The sequence below is a fragment of the Mytilus trossulus genome, chromosome 12 (assembly GCF_036588685.1).
Source record: "Mytilus trossulus isolate FHL-02 chromosome 12, PNRI_Mtr1.1.1.hap1, whole genome shotgun sequence".
NCBI classification, from domain to species: Eukaryota; Metazoa; Mollusca; class Bivalvia; order Mytilida; family Mytilidae; genus Mytilus; species Mytilus trossulus.
Window position 1 is genome coordinate 49,010,554 of NC_086384.1, and position 15,482 is coordinate 49,026,035.

The 15,482-nt window shown below is 35.1% G+C and overlaps 1 protein-coding gene across 1 annotated transcript; it reads left to right on the plus strand.

Annotated features, from left to right (window-relative positions):
* Positions 1–11,065: 11,065 nt before the first annotated feature.
* Positions 11,066–13,836, plus strand: LOC134692530 (uncharacterized). The gene is made up of 2 exons (XM_063552987.1): positions 11,066–11,126; positions 13,010–13,836. The coding sequence occupies exons 1-2, from the start codon at positions 11,066–11,068 to the stop codon at positions 13,834–13,836; spliced, it is 888 nt and encodes a 295-aa protein (XP_063409057.1).
* The last annotated feature ends 1,646 nt before the right edge of the window (positions 13,837–15,482 follow it).

Sequence of the window (15,482 nt, forward strand, 5' to 3'; positions counted from 1 at the left end):
TCAATATAGTTCTCCTATTTACATTACGTCAATTGTATATGTCTTTACCTACCGTCAGTGGTTAATATTCAATATAGTTCTTCTAATCACAGTCAACCAACAGTAGTTGTCTATACCTACCGTCGGTGATTACCATTAAATTTAGTTCTCTTATTCACAGTCCATCAACAGTATTTGTCTTAACCTACCGTCAGTGGTTAAAATTCAATATAGTTCTTCTATTCACAGTCCTTCAACAGTATTTGTCTGAACCTACCATGGGTGGTTTTTTTCAATATAGTTTTCCTATTCACAGTCCATCAAAAGTATTTGTCTATAACTACCGTCGATGGTTAACATTCAATATAGTTCTTCTATGAACAGTCCATCAACAGTATCTGTCTTTACCTACTGTCAGTGGTTAACTTTTAATATAGTTCTTCTATTCACAGTCCATCAACAGTATTTGTCTATAACTACCGTCGATGGTTAAAATACAATATAGTTCTTCTATGAACAGTCCATCAACAGTATCTGTCTTTACCTACTGTCAGTGGTTAACTTTTAATATAGTTCTTCTATTCACAGTCCATCAACAGTATTTGTCTACACCTACCGTCGGTGATTAACAGTAAATTTAGTTCTCTTAGTCACAGTCCATTAACAGTATTTGTCTTTACCTACCGTCAGTGGTTAATATTCAATATAGTTCTTCTATTCACAGTCCATCAACAATATCTGTCTTAACCTACCGTCGGTGGTTAACATTCAATATAGTTCTCCTCTTCACAGTCAATCAACATTATTTGTCTATTACTACCATCGGTGGTTAACATTCCATATATTTCTTTTATGCACACTCCATCAACAGTATTTGTCTTTACCTACCGCCAGTGGTTAACATTCAATATAGTTCTTCTATTCACAGTCCATCAACAGTATCTGTCTTTACCTACCGCCAGTGGTTAACATTCAATATAGTTCTTCTATTCAGAGTCCATCAGCAGTATTTGTTTGAACCTACCATGGGTGGTTAACATTCAATATAGTTCTTCTATTCACAGTCCATCCATAGTATATGTCTATTACTACTGTCGGTGGTAAACATTCAATATAGTTCTCTTATTCACAGTCCATCAACAGTATCTGTCTTTACCTACCGTCAGTGGTTAACATTCAATATAGTTCTTTTATTCACAGTCCATCAACAGTACATGTCATTACCTACAGTCAGTGGTTAACATTCAATATAGTTCTTATCCTCACGGTGATTTAACAGTATCTGTCTTTACCTACCGTCAGTTGTTAACATTCAATATAGTTCTCCTATTCACAGTCCATCAACAGTATTTATCTATAACTACCGTCGGTGGTTAACATTCAATATAGTTCTTCTATTTACAGTCCATCAACAGTATTTGGCTTTACCTACCGTCGATGGTTAACATTCAATATAGTTCTCCTATTCCCAGTTCATCAACAGTATCTGTCTTTACCTACCGTCAGTGGTTAATATTCAATATAGTCCTTCGATTAACAGTTCATCAACAGTAGCTGTCTTTACCTACCGCCAGTGGTTAACATTCAATATAGTTCTCCTATTCACAGTCCATCAACAGTATTTGTCTATACCTACTGTCGGTGGTTAACATCAAATTTAGTTCTCCTATTCATAGTCCATCAACAGTATCTGTCTTTACCTACCGTCAGTGGTACACATATACAATATATTTCTCCTATTCACAGTTCATCAACAGTATCTGTCTTTACCTACCGTCAGTAGGTTAACATTCAATATAGTTCTTCTATTCACAGTCCATCAACAGTATCTATCTTTACCTACCGTCAGTGGTTCACATTCAATATAGTTCTTCTATTTACAGAACGTCTATAGTATCTGTCTTTACCTACCGTCAGTGATTAATATTCAATATAATTCTTCTATACTCAGTCCATCAACAGTATTTGTCTATACCTACCGTCGGTGATAACCATTAAATTTAGTTCTCTTATTCACAGTCCATCAACAGTATTTGTCTTTACCTACCGTCAATGGTTAATATTCAATATAGTTCTTCTATTTACAGTCCTTCAATAGTATTTGTCTGAACCTACCATGGTAGGTTGATATTCAATTTAGTTCTCCTATTCACAGTCCATCAACAGTATTTGTATATACCTACCGTCGGTGGTTAACATTCAATATAGTTCTTCTATTTACAGTCCATCAACAGTTTCTGTCTATACCTACTGTCAGTGGTTAAAATTAAATTTAATTCTCCTATTCACAGTCCATCAACAGTATTTGTCTATACCTACCGTCGGTGGTTAACATTAAATTTAGTTCTCCTATTCACAGGTCATCAACAGTATCTGTCTTTACCTACCGTCAGTGGTAAACATTCAATATAGTTCTCCTATTCACAGTCCATCAACAGTATTTGTCTATTACTACCGTCGGTGGTTAATATTCAATATAGTTCTCCTATTCACAGTCCATCAACAGTATTTGTCTATTACTACCGTCAGTGGTTAACATTCAATATAGTCCTCCTATTCACAGGTCATCAACAGTATCTGTCTTTACCTACCGTCAGTGGTAAACATTCAATATAGTTCTCCTTTTCACAGTCCATCAACAGTATTTATCTATAACTACCGTCGGTGGTTAATATTCAATATAGTTCTCCTATTCACATTCCATCAACAGTATTTGTCTATTACTACCGTCGGTGATTAACATTTAATATAGTTCTGCTATTCACAGTCCATCAACAGTATCTGTCTTTACCTACCGTCAGTGGTTAACATTCAATATAGTTCTTTTATTCACAGTCCATCAACAGTATATGTCATTACCTACCGTCAGTGGTTAACATTCAATATAGATCTTATCCTCACGGTGATTTAACAGTATCTGTCTATAACTACCGTCAGTTGTTAACTTTCAAAATAGTTCTCCTATTCACAGTCTATCAACAGTATTTGTCTGAACCTAATATGAGTGGTTTACATTCAATATAGTTCTCCTATTCACACTCAATCAAAGGTATTTGTCTATACCTACCGTCGGTGGTTAACATCCAATATAGTTCTTCTATTCACAGTCCATCCATAGTATCTGTCTCAACCTACCGTCAGTGGTTAACATTCAATATAGTTCTTCTATTCACAGTCTATCAACATTATTTGTCTATACCTATCCTCAGTGGTAGACATTCAATATAGTTCTCCTATTCACAGTCCATCAACAGTATTTGTCTATACCTACTGTCGGTGGTTAACATTAAATTTAGTTCTCCTATTCACAGTCCATCAACAGTATCTGTCTTTACCTACCGTCAGTGGTAAACATATACAATATCTTTCTCCTATTCACAGTCCATCAGCAGTATCTGTTTTACCTACCGTCAGTGGTTAACATTGTTGTGGCATCTTATGCTACATAATTATGTATAAAGTAGAATCCAAGTACTAAATACTAATATTTATTATACAACTCAAACGATCGAACTACAGTTACAGAATGATTATAATCCTATTAAAAGCCTTATTAAACTATGTGCAGATAATGAACGCGTGTGTGGTCGAAATGATAGATACATAGAAACTGTCACAGCATCAATTATCAGCGGATGTAACTGTTTATAGTAATGTCACTACACACCTCCATCCTTAGATTTCACATAACCTTAATGTTTATAGTTCATTTATCAGTGAATGAATGAAAACACAATCAGCTGTTTTTACTCTCAATTTATGTGAATGAAATTCTGCACATATATTTATCTATAGAATTTTAAACTGAATGAACTTTTACAATTATAGTGTATTTCCTAAATCCTACTAGAAATTGAAAATAAACAATATGTAAATCTATTTTTGCATGCAAAACAAAGAATAGGTAGACTGTCTTTTTTCTTTGCATAAAATGGTTATAAGGGATTATTCTGCCCTTTAACATTTTAACCATTGCCTTAACCAAAGTTCGTTCAATTTTAATTATACACAAAATCTCCATATCTATTTGGCGGTTTCCGTGTTCTGGTTAGTCTCGGAGTCTCAACGGTAGGTTTTACAACGGATTTTGAATTGTCACTAGTGTCACCAGAACTAGACGGCGTTTCTACTTCTGCGTTATTGTCGGATACGACTGGAATCTGAATATCTGGAATCTCATATATATCTGGTAATTTATTGTCACTATACTGATCATATTTGTGTCTGATCTGATTCTGATGTCTTTTAACAGTTCTGCCATCGTTTAATTCAATGACAAACGAAACTGGTCCTGTTCTTTTAATTAAAGTTCCTGTAATCCATTTAGCTTCACGGTTGTGACTCAAAATGTACACACTATCTCCTACATTAAAATTTCTCACTTTAGCTGTCTTATCATGAGATTGTTTTTGTCTTTGTTGTTTCTGTTGAACACGACTGTTAATGTTCGGATATGTTAAGTCTAGCAACGATCTTGTTCACCGTCCCATTTACATTTCAGCTGGAGCAAAAACAAAAAAAAATTGCGGTTGTGGCATGTGGTGTTAGTCTATACGTAAATAAGAATTTCGCCATTCTTTTTTCTATACTTCCCTCGGTAACCTTCTTCATACCCTCTTTAAACAGCACGCTCGGCCAACCCATTTGTGCTAGGTTGATATGGTGAATGTGCTTGTGCTTAATTCCGTTTCTTTGAACAAAATCCTGGAATTCCTGACTAGCAAACGGTGTTCAATTATCACTCACGATGCTTTCTGGTAATCCATGAATCGCAAACATAGTGCGCAATTTCTCGATAGTGTTTGCACTGGTTGCAGTGTTCACTACATGTACATCCAAATGTTTTGAGTGTGCATCAACAAATACTAAGAACATTTTCCCGTACAGTGGCCCTGCATAATCAATATGTATCCTTCACCATGGGTTTGACGGCCATTCCCAAGGATGCATTGGAGCTTCTGGGGGAGCAGGTCGGTTGGCTTGACATTGGTGACATGCACGAACTTTCTGTTCAATTTCTGCGTCCATATTTGGCCACCAGACATAACCTCTTTCAAGAACTTTCATACGTGAAATTCCTTGATGACCCTCGTGTAGTTCTTGAAGAATAATTGCTCTTCCATGGTTTAGAATAACAACTCTATTTCCCCACAATAGACAACTGTCAAATACACTTAACTGTGTTTTTCGACTAAAATATGGCTTTATTTCATCAGTATCCCTGTAATTTGGCCAACCTTTCAAAACATAGCTAGTTATTTGTCCCAATATCGGATCCTTGCGTGTCCTTGCTTTAATTTGCTGGGCAGTAACCGGCGTAGAATCCATGTGATCCATTAGCATAATCATTTCTGCGGGTACTTCCGTTTTCCCTACTCGGTTTAACGGTAGACGGCTTAGTGCGTCAGCGTTAGAATTCTTCTTTCCTTCTTTGTTAACTATCTTATATTCATATGCGGACAGTGTCAAAGCCCAACGCTGAATTCTTGCGGTTGCCATTGGTGGAATACACTTATTTTCGTTAAATAATCCTATCAATGGCTTATGATCTGTATAAATGGTGAATTTTCTATCAAACAAATATTTATGAAATTTCTTTTAATTAGTGCGAATATCACGGCTAATCCCTCCTTCTCAATAAAACTATAAATCCTCTCGGCGGGTGCTAGCGTGCGCGAAACATATCCAACCGGTCTGTCACATCCATCTTCCATTTTGTGCGACAGGACGGCTCCTATTCCATACGTTTAAGCATCACACGATAGAATAATGTCCTTGTTCGGGTCATAATGTACCAACACTTTAGATGATTTTAGTGAAGTTTTTGATAGTTCAAAAGCCTCTTGTTGTGATTTTTTCCATTCCCATTGTTTTTCCTTTTTCAACAGTTCATGTAACGGTGCTAGTTTTGAAGATAAATCCGGCAGAAATCTGTTGTAGTAGTTAAGCATTCCTAAGTACGATTTTAACTCGGTAACATTTTTAGGTTCCGGTGCCTCTGTGATCGCTTTAACTTTGTTTTCAACAGGATATATGCCATATTGATCAATTCTATTACCTAAATACACTACTTCAGGTGCTAGAAATACGCATTTGTCCTTGTCGAGTCTCATACCTGATTCCTGTATCTTGCGCAATACAGTTTCTAAATTGTTTAAATGTTCACTCTTTGAACTTCCAGTGATAAGAATGTCGTCTACTCTCACAACAACTCTCGGTATTCCTGGCAACAAATTTTCCATTGTTCTTTGAAATATTCCCGGTGCGGATGAAACTCCAAACGGCAAACGATTATACTGATACAATCCTTTATGCGTGTTGATAGTTACATATTTACGTGACTCCTCGTCGAGTACAATTTGTTGATAGGCCTGGCTCAGATCTAGCTGGGAAAAAGCTTGTCCCCCACTTAAAGTGCATAGAGATCATCGGTTTTAGGGATGGGATAATTGTCAAGCTTAGACACTTGGTTAATAGTTACTTTGTAGTCCCCACAAATCCTTACTGATTTGTCTGGTTTTACTATTGGCACTATGGGAGCAGCCCATTCGGAAAATTCAACCTTTTCGATGTTTCCCCCTTTTTCCAATCTATCAAGTTCTTTTTTCAATTTTTTCTTTGAGTGCGTACGGCACTGGCCTTGCTTTGAAGTATTTAGGTGTAGCGTCTTTGTCTACATAAATCCTTGTTTTAGTCCCTTTTAATGTACCTAGTCCTTCTTTAAATACTTGAGGGTACTTACTTAACAAATCTTGTAACTCTTTGACCTTTTCCGGTTCCTGATTGTGTGACAATTGCTCAATTTGAATATGTATTTCCAGTTGAGTTGTAGTTTATGAAGCCAATCACGCCCCATTAAACTCGGTCCCGTTCCCTTAACCACGGTGATCGGTAAATCCACACTTTGACTGTTGTATATAACGGTAACATTCCGTTTTCCTAACACATCAATTTTCTCTCCTGTGTATGTACGCAAACTACACGGTGATTTTTCTAATGAATTGTCACTTCCAAAAACTTGTTAACATGTCTCCTGACTTATCACAGAAACTGATGCACCTGTATCGGTTTCCTTTTTATTTCAGTGTTGTTGACTTTAACGGACACTAGATACGGTTTCCTTTTTGTATCTTCCAATTGATACATTGTATAGGTATCCTATATCGTCACTATCCTCCTCAACAAAATGTGTTTTAGTCGGACGCTGCTTAGGGTACACTTTCCCTTGCTGTGCACGTGTTTGTTGCTTAAATTTCGGTTTTTCTTTAGGATTTTGCCTCCCCTTATTTCGGCATTTTTTCGCTAAATGTCCCTTCTTATCACACACATAACACTTTGCGTCTTTCCATTTACAATCCGTTGCATTATGAGATCCTCCACATCTGTAACATTCCTCATTACGAATTGTAACTTTGTGCACTTGCTTAGGTTCCTGAACGTGCAGATCGTGTGCGTTCTTAGCTGCCATTTCCATTGCTGTTGCAACTTCCATTGATTTTTTGAATGTCAATAGTTATCAAAAGTACCAGGATTATAATTTTTTTATACGCCAGACGCGCGTTTCGTCTACATAAGACTCATCAGTGACGCTCAGATCAAAAAAGTTCAAAAGCCAAACAAATACAAAGTTGAAGAGCATTGAGTACCCAAAATTCCAAAAATTTGTGCCAAATACGTCTAAGGTAATCTACTCCTGGGGTAAGAAAATCCTTAGTATTTCGTAAAATTCAAAGTTTTGTAAACAGAAAATTTATAAAAATGACCATGTAATTGATATTCATGTCAACACCGAAGTGCTGACTACTGGGCTGGTGATACCCTCGGGGACGAAACGTCCACCAGCAGTGGCATCGACCCAGTGGTCAATCCAGGTTCAGCTAACAAACGTCTCTGAATACGGTCTTCTTTTATTCCACAGACAAGTCTATCTCTCAACATATCATCAAGAGTAGCTTTGTAATCACAATGTTCAGATATCTGTCTAAGCTCTGCTACAAACTGGCTCACCGATTCGTTTGGCTGTCTCAATCTACTGTTAAACTTGCACCTCTGTCCGATAGATGATGGTTTTGGATGTTGGTGATCCGTGACTAACTTAACAATGTCATCATAAGTCTTTTCCCCAGGCTTTTGCGGTGCACTTAAATTCCTCATAAGTTTATATGTCTTTTTGCCACAGGCACTTAAAAGAATTGCTCGCTGCTTTTCCATACTTTCAATGTTATTTGCAATAAAATAATGGTTAAGTCTTTCGGTGTATTGTATCCAATCTTCGGAAATGTCATCAAATTCGTCAATACGTCCATAATTTGTTGGAATTATTATAGGTGGTGCAGCTTCGTCTCCCATGGTTATGTTCATGTATTCAATAAATCGAAATAAGTTTTAAATCCTCGTCGCCAATTTATGTGGCATCTTATGCTACATATGTATAAAGTAGAATCCAAGTACTAAATACTAATATTTATTATACAACTCAAACGATCGAACTACAGTTACAGAATGATTATAATTCTATTAAAAGCCTTATTAAACTATGTGCAGATAATGAACCCGTGTGTGGTCGAAATGATAGATACATAGAAACTGTCACAGTATCAATTATCATCTGTTTATATTAATGTCACTACAATTGTATATAGTTCTTTTATTCATAGTTCATCAACAGTATTTGTCTTTACCTACCGTCAGTGGTTAACATTCAATATATGTTTTGATTTGAGTGTCACTGATGAGTCTGTTTATACTTCAGTAAGGGGGGATTTGGATCGGCTTGTATAAATTGTCAATTTCATTATAAGTTGTTGTTCAGGACGTTTAACATTTCCAACCGAAGCCACTAAGGGGTATAGGTTCCCAAAGATGACTGTGAAATTGTTGTGCTACAGGTATTATGCTCTTATAAAATGTAACTACAGTCTTCTTCAACTTTAAAAATGGCAGTACTATTTAGAAATTCACTTCCTTCTCACTTAAAGTGCCTCCTGTACGAGAAAAAAATATTATAATATTTTTTTTTAATCATTAATCAAAACGAAATGGTGAATAATTCGCTTTAAACAGCCAGTTTGGTGCAATTAAGTCAACATCAGGAAAGATCGTTCTCATATTGTACTGTTATACCAATTTTTCTGGTAAGGAGAATCAGGGTCCCGCAAACATGTTTAACCCCACCACATTCTGTATTTATATGCCTGTCCCAAGTCAGAAGCCTGTAATTCAGTGGTTGTCGCATGTTTATGTGTTACATATTTGTTTTTCGTTCAATGTTTGTACATAAATTAGACTGTTATTTTTCTCGTGTGAATAGTACTGCATTGTCATTTCGGTTTTTTTTATCGCTGACTATGCGGTATGATATTTCCTCATTGTTGAAGGTCGTAAGGTGACCTATAGTTGTTAATTTCTGAATTGTCTCATTGGCAATCATACCACATCTTCTTTATTTATAAGACACATTCCTGGAGAACTCTTCACTTGTAAGTGAATATTGTTTCCTCATTGAATCCGTATGCATGTGACCTCCAATTCGATCCCTTACATGTAGCTGGAATTGGGTTGCGTATGTAATAAGTATTTAGCTGTCAAAAGACAAAATAATGTCAAAATTAAAAGTAATAGAAAGAAGAAGTCATCAACTAGAAAAGGTGAACAACGTAACAAAAAAGCAAACGTCAACATACATAAAAGGGGACTGTTTGATAACAACTGCCATATTCCTTACTTTCTGAATGACATTTTCAGAATAAAATGGTTGATCCTGGTTTTACAGCTACCCAAAACTCCCAGCTTATACGGCATTGTTAAAAATTCCGCTAAAATGCCATCACCACGGGACAGGAATACAGTACAAACAAACACAAAAACACAAAGCACAGAGACATACATAAATAAACAATATAACAGTAAATTGCAACTTGTAAACCCCAGAATAACAACGGATACCTCCCATGAACTTACCCCAGCACACTGAGACATCACAACGAAATATAAACTGCGCGTCAGTCACATGAATGGAAAAACTTTTGATATAAGTGATAGTGCTGCTATATAAAAAACATGAGAATTTGAGTCAAATTAGTGACCAACCGTTCATGTCTTTTAAAGAATGCATATATATAAATATTTAAAATATCGTTAAGCCGAACAACTCACAAGGTTGAAATTGTGTTTGTAAAGAAAGCAACTTGTTTGTCCTTTCAAATAATATCATCAACTAAAGCTTGATCGAAGCTTGATAATCTAAAACTAAACAACCAGTTATATACTGTGAAACTTCTTGGATCTCTTGGTCCTACCTACAATGCAAATATCCGAGTTGTCAGTCAAGCTGCTCCGATTTCATTTGGTCCGACATTAATACGGATGTCCACTAATTTGATGGAATGTCAAACGTCATAACCATGATAACAAGAGACAAAAATCAAAAACGACCCAAAATAAATTACATCACCTCTTTAGTCAGAAGCTCTTAAATTATGAATATAACATTTTCATTTACTTTTCTTATTTTAAAATTGTAAACAAATTTGCATGTCATTTATAAGTCATCAAGTAACATAACATATATAGGCAAAGATCAATTTATATTAATTTTTAGCTAAAGTAACAGTGACATGCACGGTTTCATAGAGCACAAATTTAGAACAAATGTAACTGTCACCCCTCAAAGTGTGTGGACTGGTATGTAGGGCTTTGAGATTTTGACGACCACATATTGACGCCAAATGATATATAACCAAAAGTTTAGTTTTGCAGATGACCAACTACGGCTTGCGTATAGCAATCTTACAAGAAAATGATGGATTAAACCTAATAAAATTGAGAATGGAAACGGGGAATATGTCAAAGAGGCAACAACCCGACCAAATAAAAAACAACAGCAGAATATTAGTTATATAGCCAAACAAACCTCTCACCTGTAGGATAGTCGCATATAATTCCAATATATTGACAGCCATGAGTGATAAATAAAATACAGACATAATAGGAAATAAATGTCAAAAATTGGACTACAGCAGTCAACATTTTTTATAATCCTAATTATTATAAAAACCAGCAAATAAGTCAACAAGGAAAAAACATAATGGCACCAAGACAAATCACATTAGCAGAAATGAAAGACAAGAGTTCAAAAAATTACTATGGCAAAATAACACAATGGCAAGATGTATAAGTACCGAGCCACGCTAAAAAGGATAGTAATAGAATAAGACTAATATATGAGGGTTATTAATTTACAAAATCAAATTAAAGAAGACTATAACACGTAATTGAGATGATAAATAACATCTGTACATATATTCTACACTCAATGACAAATAAGGCAACACGACCGAAATGGTCAGTTGACCCCTTAGAAATTATTGCCCTTTATAGTCAATTTTGAACAATTTTTCGTAAATCTTAGTAATCCTTTACAAAAATTTTCTCCTCTGAAACTACTGGGGCAAATTATTCCAAACTTGGCCATAATCATTATTGGGGCATCTAGTTTAAAAATTGTGTCCGATAATCCAGTCAACCAACCAAGATGGCCACTGTGGCTAAAAATAGAACATTGGGATAAAATGCAGTTTTTAGCTTATAACTCAAAAACCAAAGCAGTTAGAGCAAATCTGGCAGGTGTTAAATTGTTTATCAGGTCAAGATTTATCTGCCCTGAAAATTGCAGATGAATCGAACAACCTGTTGTTGGGTTGCTGCCCCTGAATTGGTAATTTTAATGAAATTTTGCTGTTTCTGATTATTATCTTGAATAATATTATAGATAGAGATAAACAATAAACAGCAATAATGTTCAACAATGTAAGATTTACAAATAAGTCAACACGACCGAAATGATCAGTTGACCCCTTTTGGAGTTATTGCCCTTTATTGTCAATTCTTTGTCTTTTTCATAATTTTTTGTAGATTTTTAGAAAATATTTTCAACTGTAATTACTGGGCCAAGATCATTATAGATAGAGATAATTGTAGCATCAAGAATGTTCAGTAAAGTAAGATCTACAAACACATCACCATCATCAAAACACAATTTTGTTATGAAATCATCTGTGTCCATTGTTTAATATGCACATAGACCAAGGTTAGCGATACAGGCTCTTGAGAGTCTCTAGTTTGTCAACGTTGGCGTCTGTTTGGCTTTGCAAGATGTAACGAAATTAAGCCAAGTCTGGTCAGAATGATGACATTAAATCTGATGCCTCGTAAACGTGGTGTAGAAAGATTACCGCGCTCTTAGTAAGTTGAATAGCCTTGTAACAACTCTTTAAAGGGCTCGTTAGGGGTTGGCTGTAACAAGGCAATTAACCTGTTCCTAACAAATAAAACCCTCGTTTTCCAGTAGCAGTCTCAATGTTTCCCAGACCTTTATACCAGATTCATTGTAATTTTCGTCCTGAATAAGCAGGAAATATTTGTCACAGGACGTTAAGCAATCAACAAATAATAAATCTTTATAATATCTCTTGTGCATTTCTTCTTTTTTCATTGTGCCTAAGTTTTCCCTTTGTCTAGTGGTTTTTATCAGTTGGTTCTGTAAAAATAAAAGACAATAAACTCATATGTATCCTTAAAAACCAACAATTTACTGAATAACGTTTATGGCAAAAGAACAAAGGGAGTTTAAACAACATTTATTTCTAGAACATGACATAGATAGATAGCACCAAACAAATTATGTCTCAGACCTATTTAGCAATTTGTCTTGTTTTCAGTCTTTCTCATTTCTCAATCCTTGGGGAAGATTCGCTGTGGAAATAACTAACATTTCCTAAATTATTCTTTAACATAAAATACAGGCTAATGTGCAAAGGTGAAAAAACACCCGCCAAACAAAACAAAACATGATTATTGTGAAATAACCGATAAAAATGTAGTCAATCTGCTAAAAATATCCCCCTAATTTTCCCCCAATTAACATTCCATACCCTTCTCACATTTGTAACAAAGAGATTAATTTTACAACATTTAATCTGTTTTTTTTTCAGATATTTGTTCAATGTTATTTTGTTTTTATCCATTTCAGAAAACACAAGAAAGGCAGAAGAATATTTCAACCAGGCTAAAACACCCGTCAAATACAACCTTCCTGTTTCTCTCGCTTTGCGTCAACAGTTTAATATCAAAAAGTCAACAAATGAAAATCTGTACATTAGAAATTGTATCAAAACAGGCAATACATTAGTGTTTACTGACTTGATCAATAGACGACTTATTATTTGTAATTCAGATGGTACTAATATACATCACATTCCTCTGTCCTATCAACCATGGTATATAACAGAGATAGATAGTAACACTGTAGCAGTCTCATGTGCGTTTGACCAAACAATACTGATAATAAATATATCTACACGTTCTGTCACCAGTACAATCAACACAAGTGGTGTCTGCTCCGGAATATCATATAATGATAATAACCTGTACGTTGTTATTGGTGGGAGTATAATACATGTGATGGACCTGAGAGGTAAAGTAACACGTACTATACCGCTACCTTCAGACGATATCTGGGACATTACAGTAGACAGAGACAGGGTGGTCTGTATAGAAACTACATCAATATACTGCTGCTCGTTAGATGGAAAAAAAATGTGGGAATTTGAAAAGGATAAATTTGAAGATCTAACTCGTGTAACAACAGATCATGAGGGGAATGTTTATGTGACTAATGAGAGTACACACACTGTAATAGTTATATCTGATGATGGTAAACATCACAGAGAACTTCTTACTGAATCAGATGGATTGGATTGGCCGTGTGGAATTTATTTTGACAAAAAAGAAAATACTCTGCTTGTTTGTAATTATATGGACGGAAAAGCTTTTCTTTTCGACGTAAAAAAAAACTAACATAAACAAACTTGAATAATTCAAATCAATCTAAGCTAATTGATTGTCATGATCTTTACATTTTCTTTTTATTTCGTATTCAGACTCAAGACAATATTAAGCATTGTGCTATGTGTTGTTTGATCAAAGCATTGTTTGTCAATTAATCAATTATATGTATGGACTTTTATAGAAATGTTGCATAGTCGTGTTGTTCTTTTTATTCAATTATTCACCTACTGTTTAATAGTTGGGAGAACAAACCTAAATTCAAGTTATAGTCCGGCGGCTTTGTGAAAAATTGTGCACAACCTGTTACAAGCATGAAATTTGGCATAGACCTTCCTCAACTATTATTCTTTTATTTCAGATAGGGAGGCATTTTAAAAAAATGTCTCACTTCCGTTAAAATCCAAAATGGCGGACGTCATACTTAAATCAGCCCAATATCGAAGGCTAGCGTGTAAAAATGTCCTATTATCATGCTACTATCATAATATTTGGTACAGACCTTTGTGTTTTACTACTTTTGGATAAACTGAATAGATTAGATGTCTTTAGAAACCCCACTTCCGGTTAAAATCCAATATGGATGACATTGTACTTAAATAAGCTTATTTTTTTAGGGAGGGTAATTAAAATGTGTTTCAATGTATTGCTACTATCATTACATTGTGTATGAACCTTTCTTTGGTGCTTCTGATGGAGACAAGTATAAGACTTATGTCTTAAAAACCCTTACTTCCGGAAGTATCCAAAATGGCGGATAGAGAAATATCATTTTTTTATTCAAATTTTCAACTTTTTCCAAAATGTAAAGAAAATGAATTTATTTTGTGCTGGTCATTAAACTTTTGGCTTGCAGTTATACCCAAAACCACTTATTCTAGCATGTTGTAAATGCTAAGATATAAAATTGACACTTCCGGTAAAAATATGACGTAAATTTCAAAGATGAGTCCTCAATCTATTTCTTTGATGTAGAGTTTTGGATAGATTGATTTAAACAAAATAAAATCACTATAGTACTAAAAAATATTTAAAATTACTACTATTTGGCCAAGAATACATGCTTATTCACAGTCACCACCACATGCACACAAGGCAGTGTACGGGGTACCCGATTTTCCACATTAAAAATAACCGCGGCATCCTTTCTTACATCCATAATGTACAAGCTTCTGAAAAAATGATGAGGTCTCAGAAAGAGTTTTGTTTAAAAGGAACCCTCTTTGTTCCTTCGCAATCCATTAGTGACAAGACTAGTAGGTAGCATAAGAGTCAATCCAAGGATCGTCTCACTAAACACCTGCATTAGTATATTACACGTTTTACATGCTTGAAAAGTCTAGAACAAGTCGTGGGAAAAGCCTCACTTAAAATGAGTTTTCCCTTTTGTGCAAAAATTGACTTTCTTGCTTCGTTAATCATGTTAGATCTGATAAGTTTGTACAGTACAACCCCGGTGATTTAGGCTGATTAATCATCATTCTTTATGTTAAAATCACATCTTCAAATACCATCAATGTCCTCAACGCAGTCTTTTTTTTTCCTTTTTCAAGCAAAGAGAGAACAGTATCACAACCCATTATAAGGTATGGGTCAGAAATAAAAGTGTGTGATCACTCATTGCCTAGTGCATTTGAAAGGCCATTGATAGATATTAA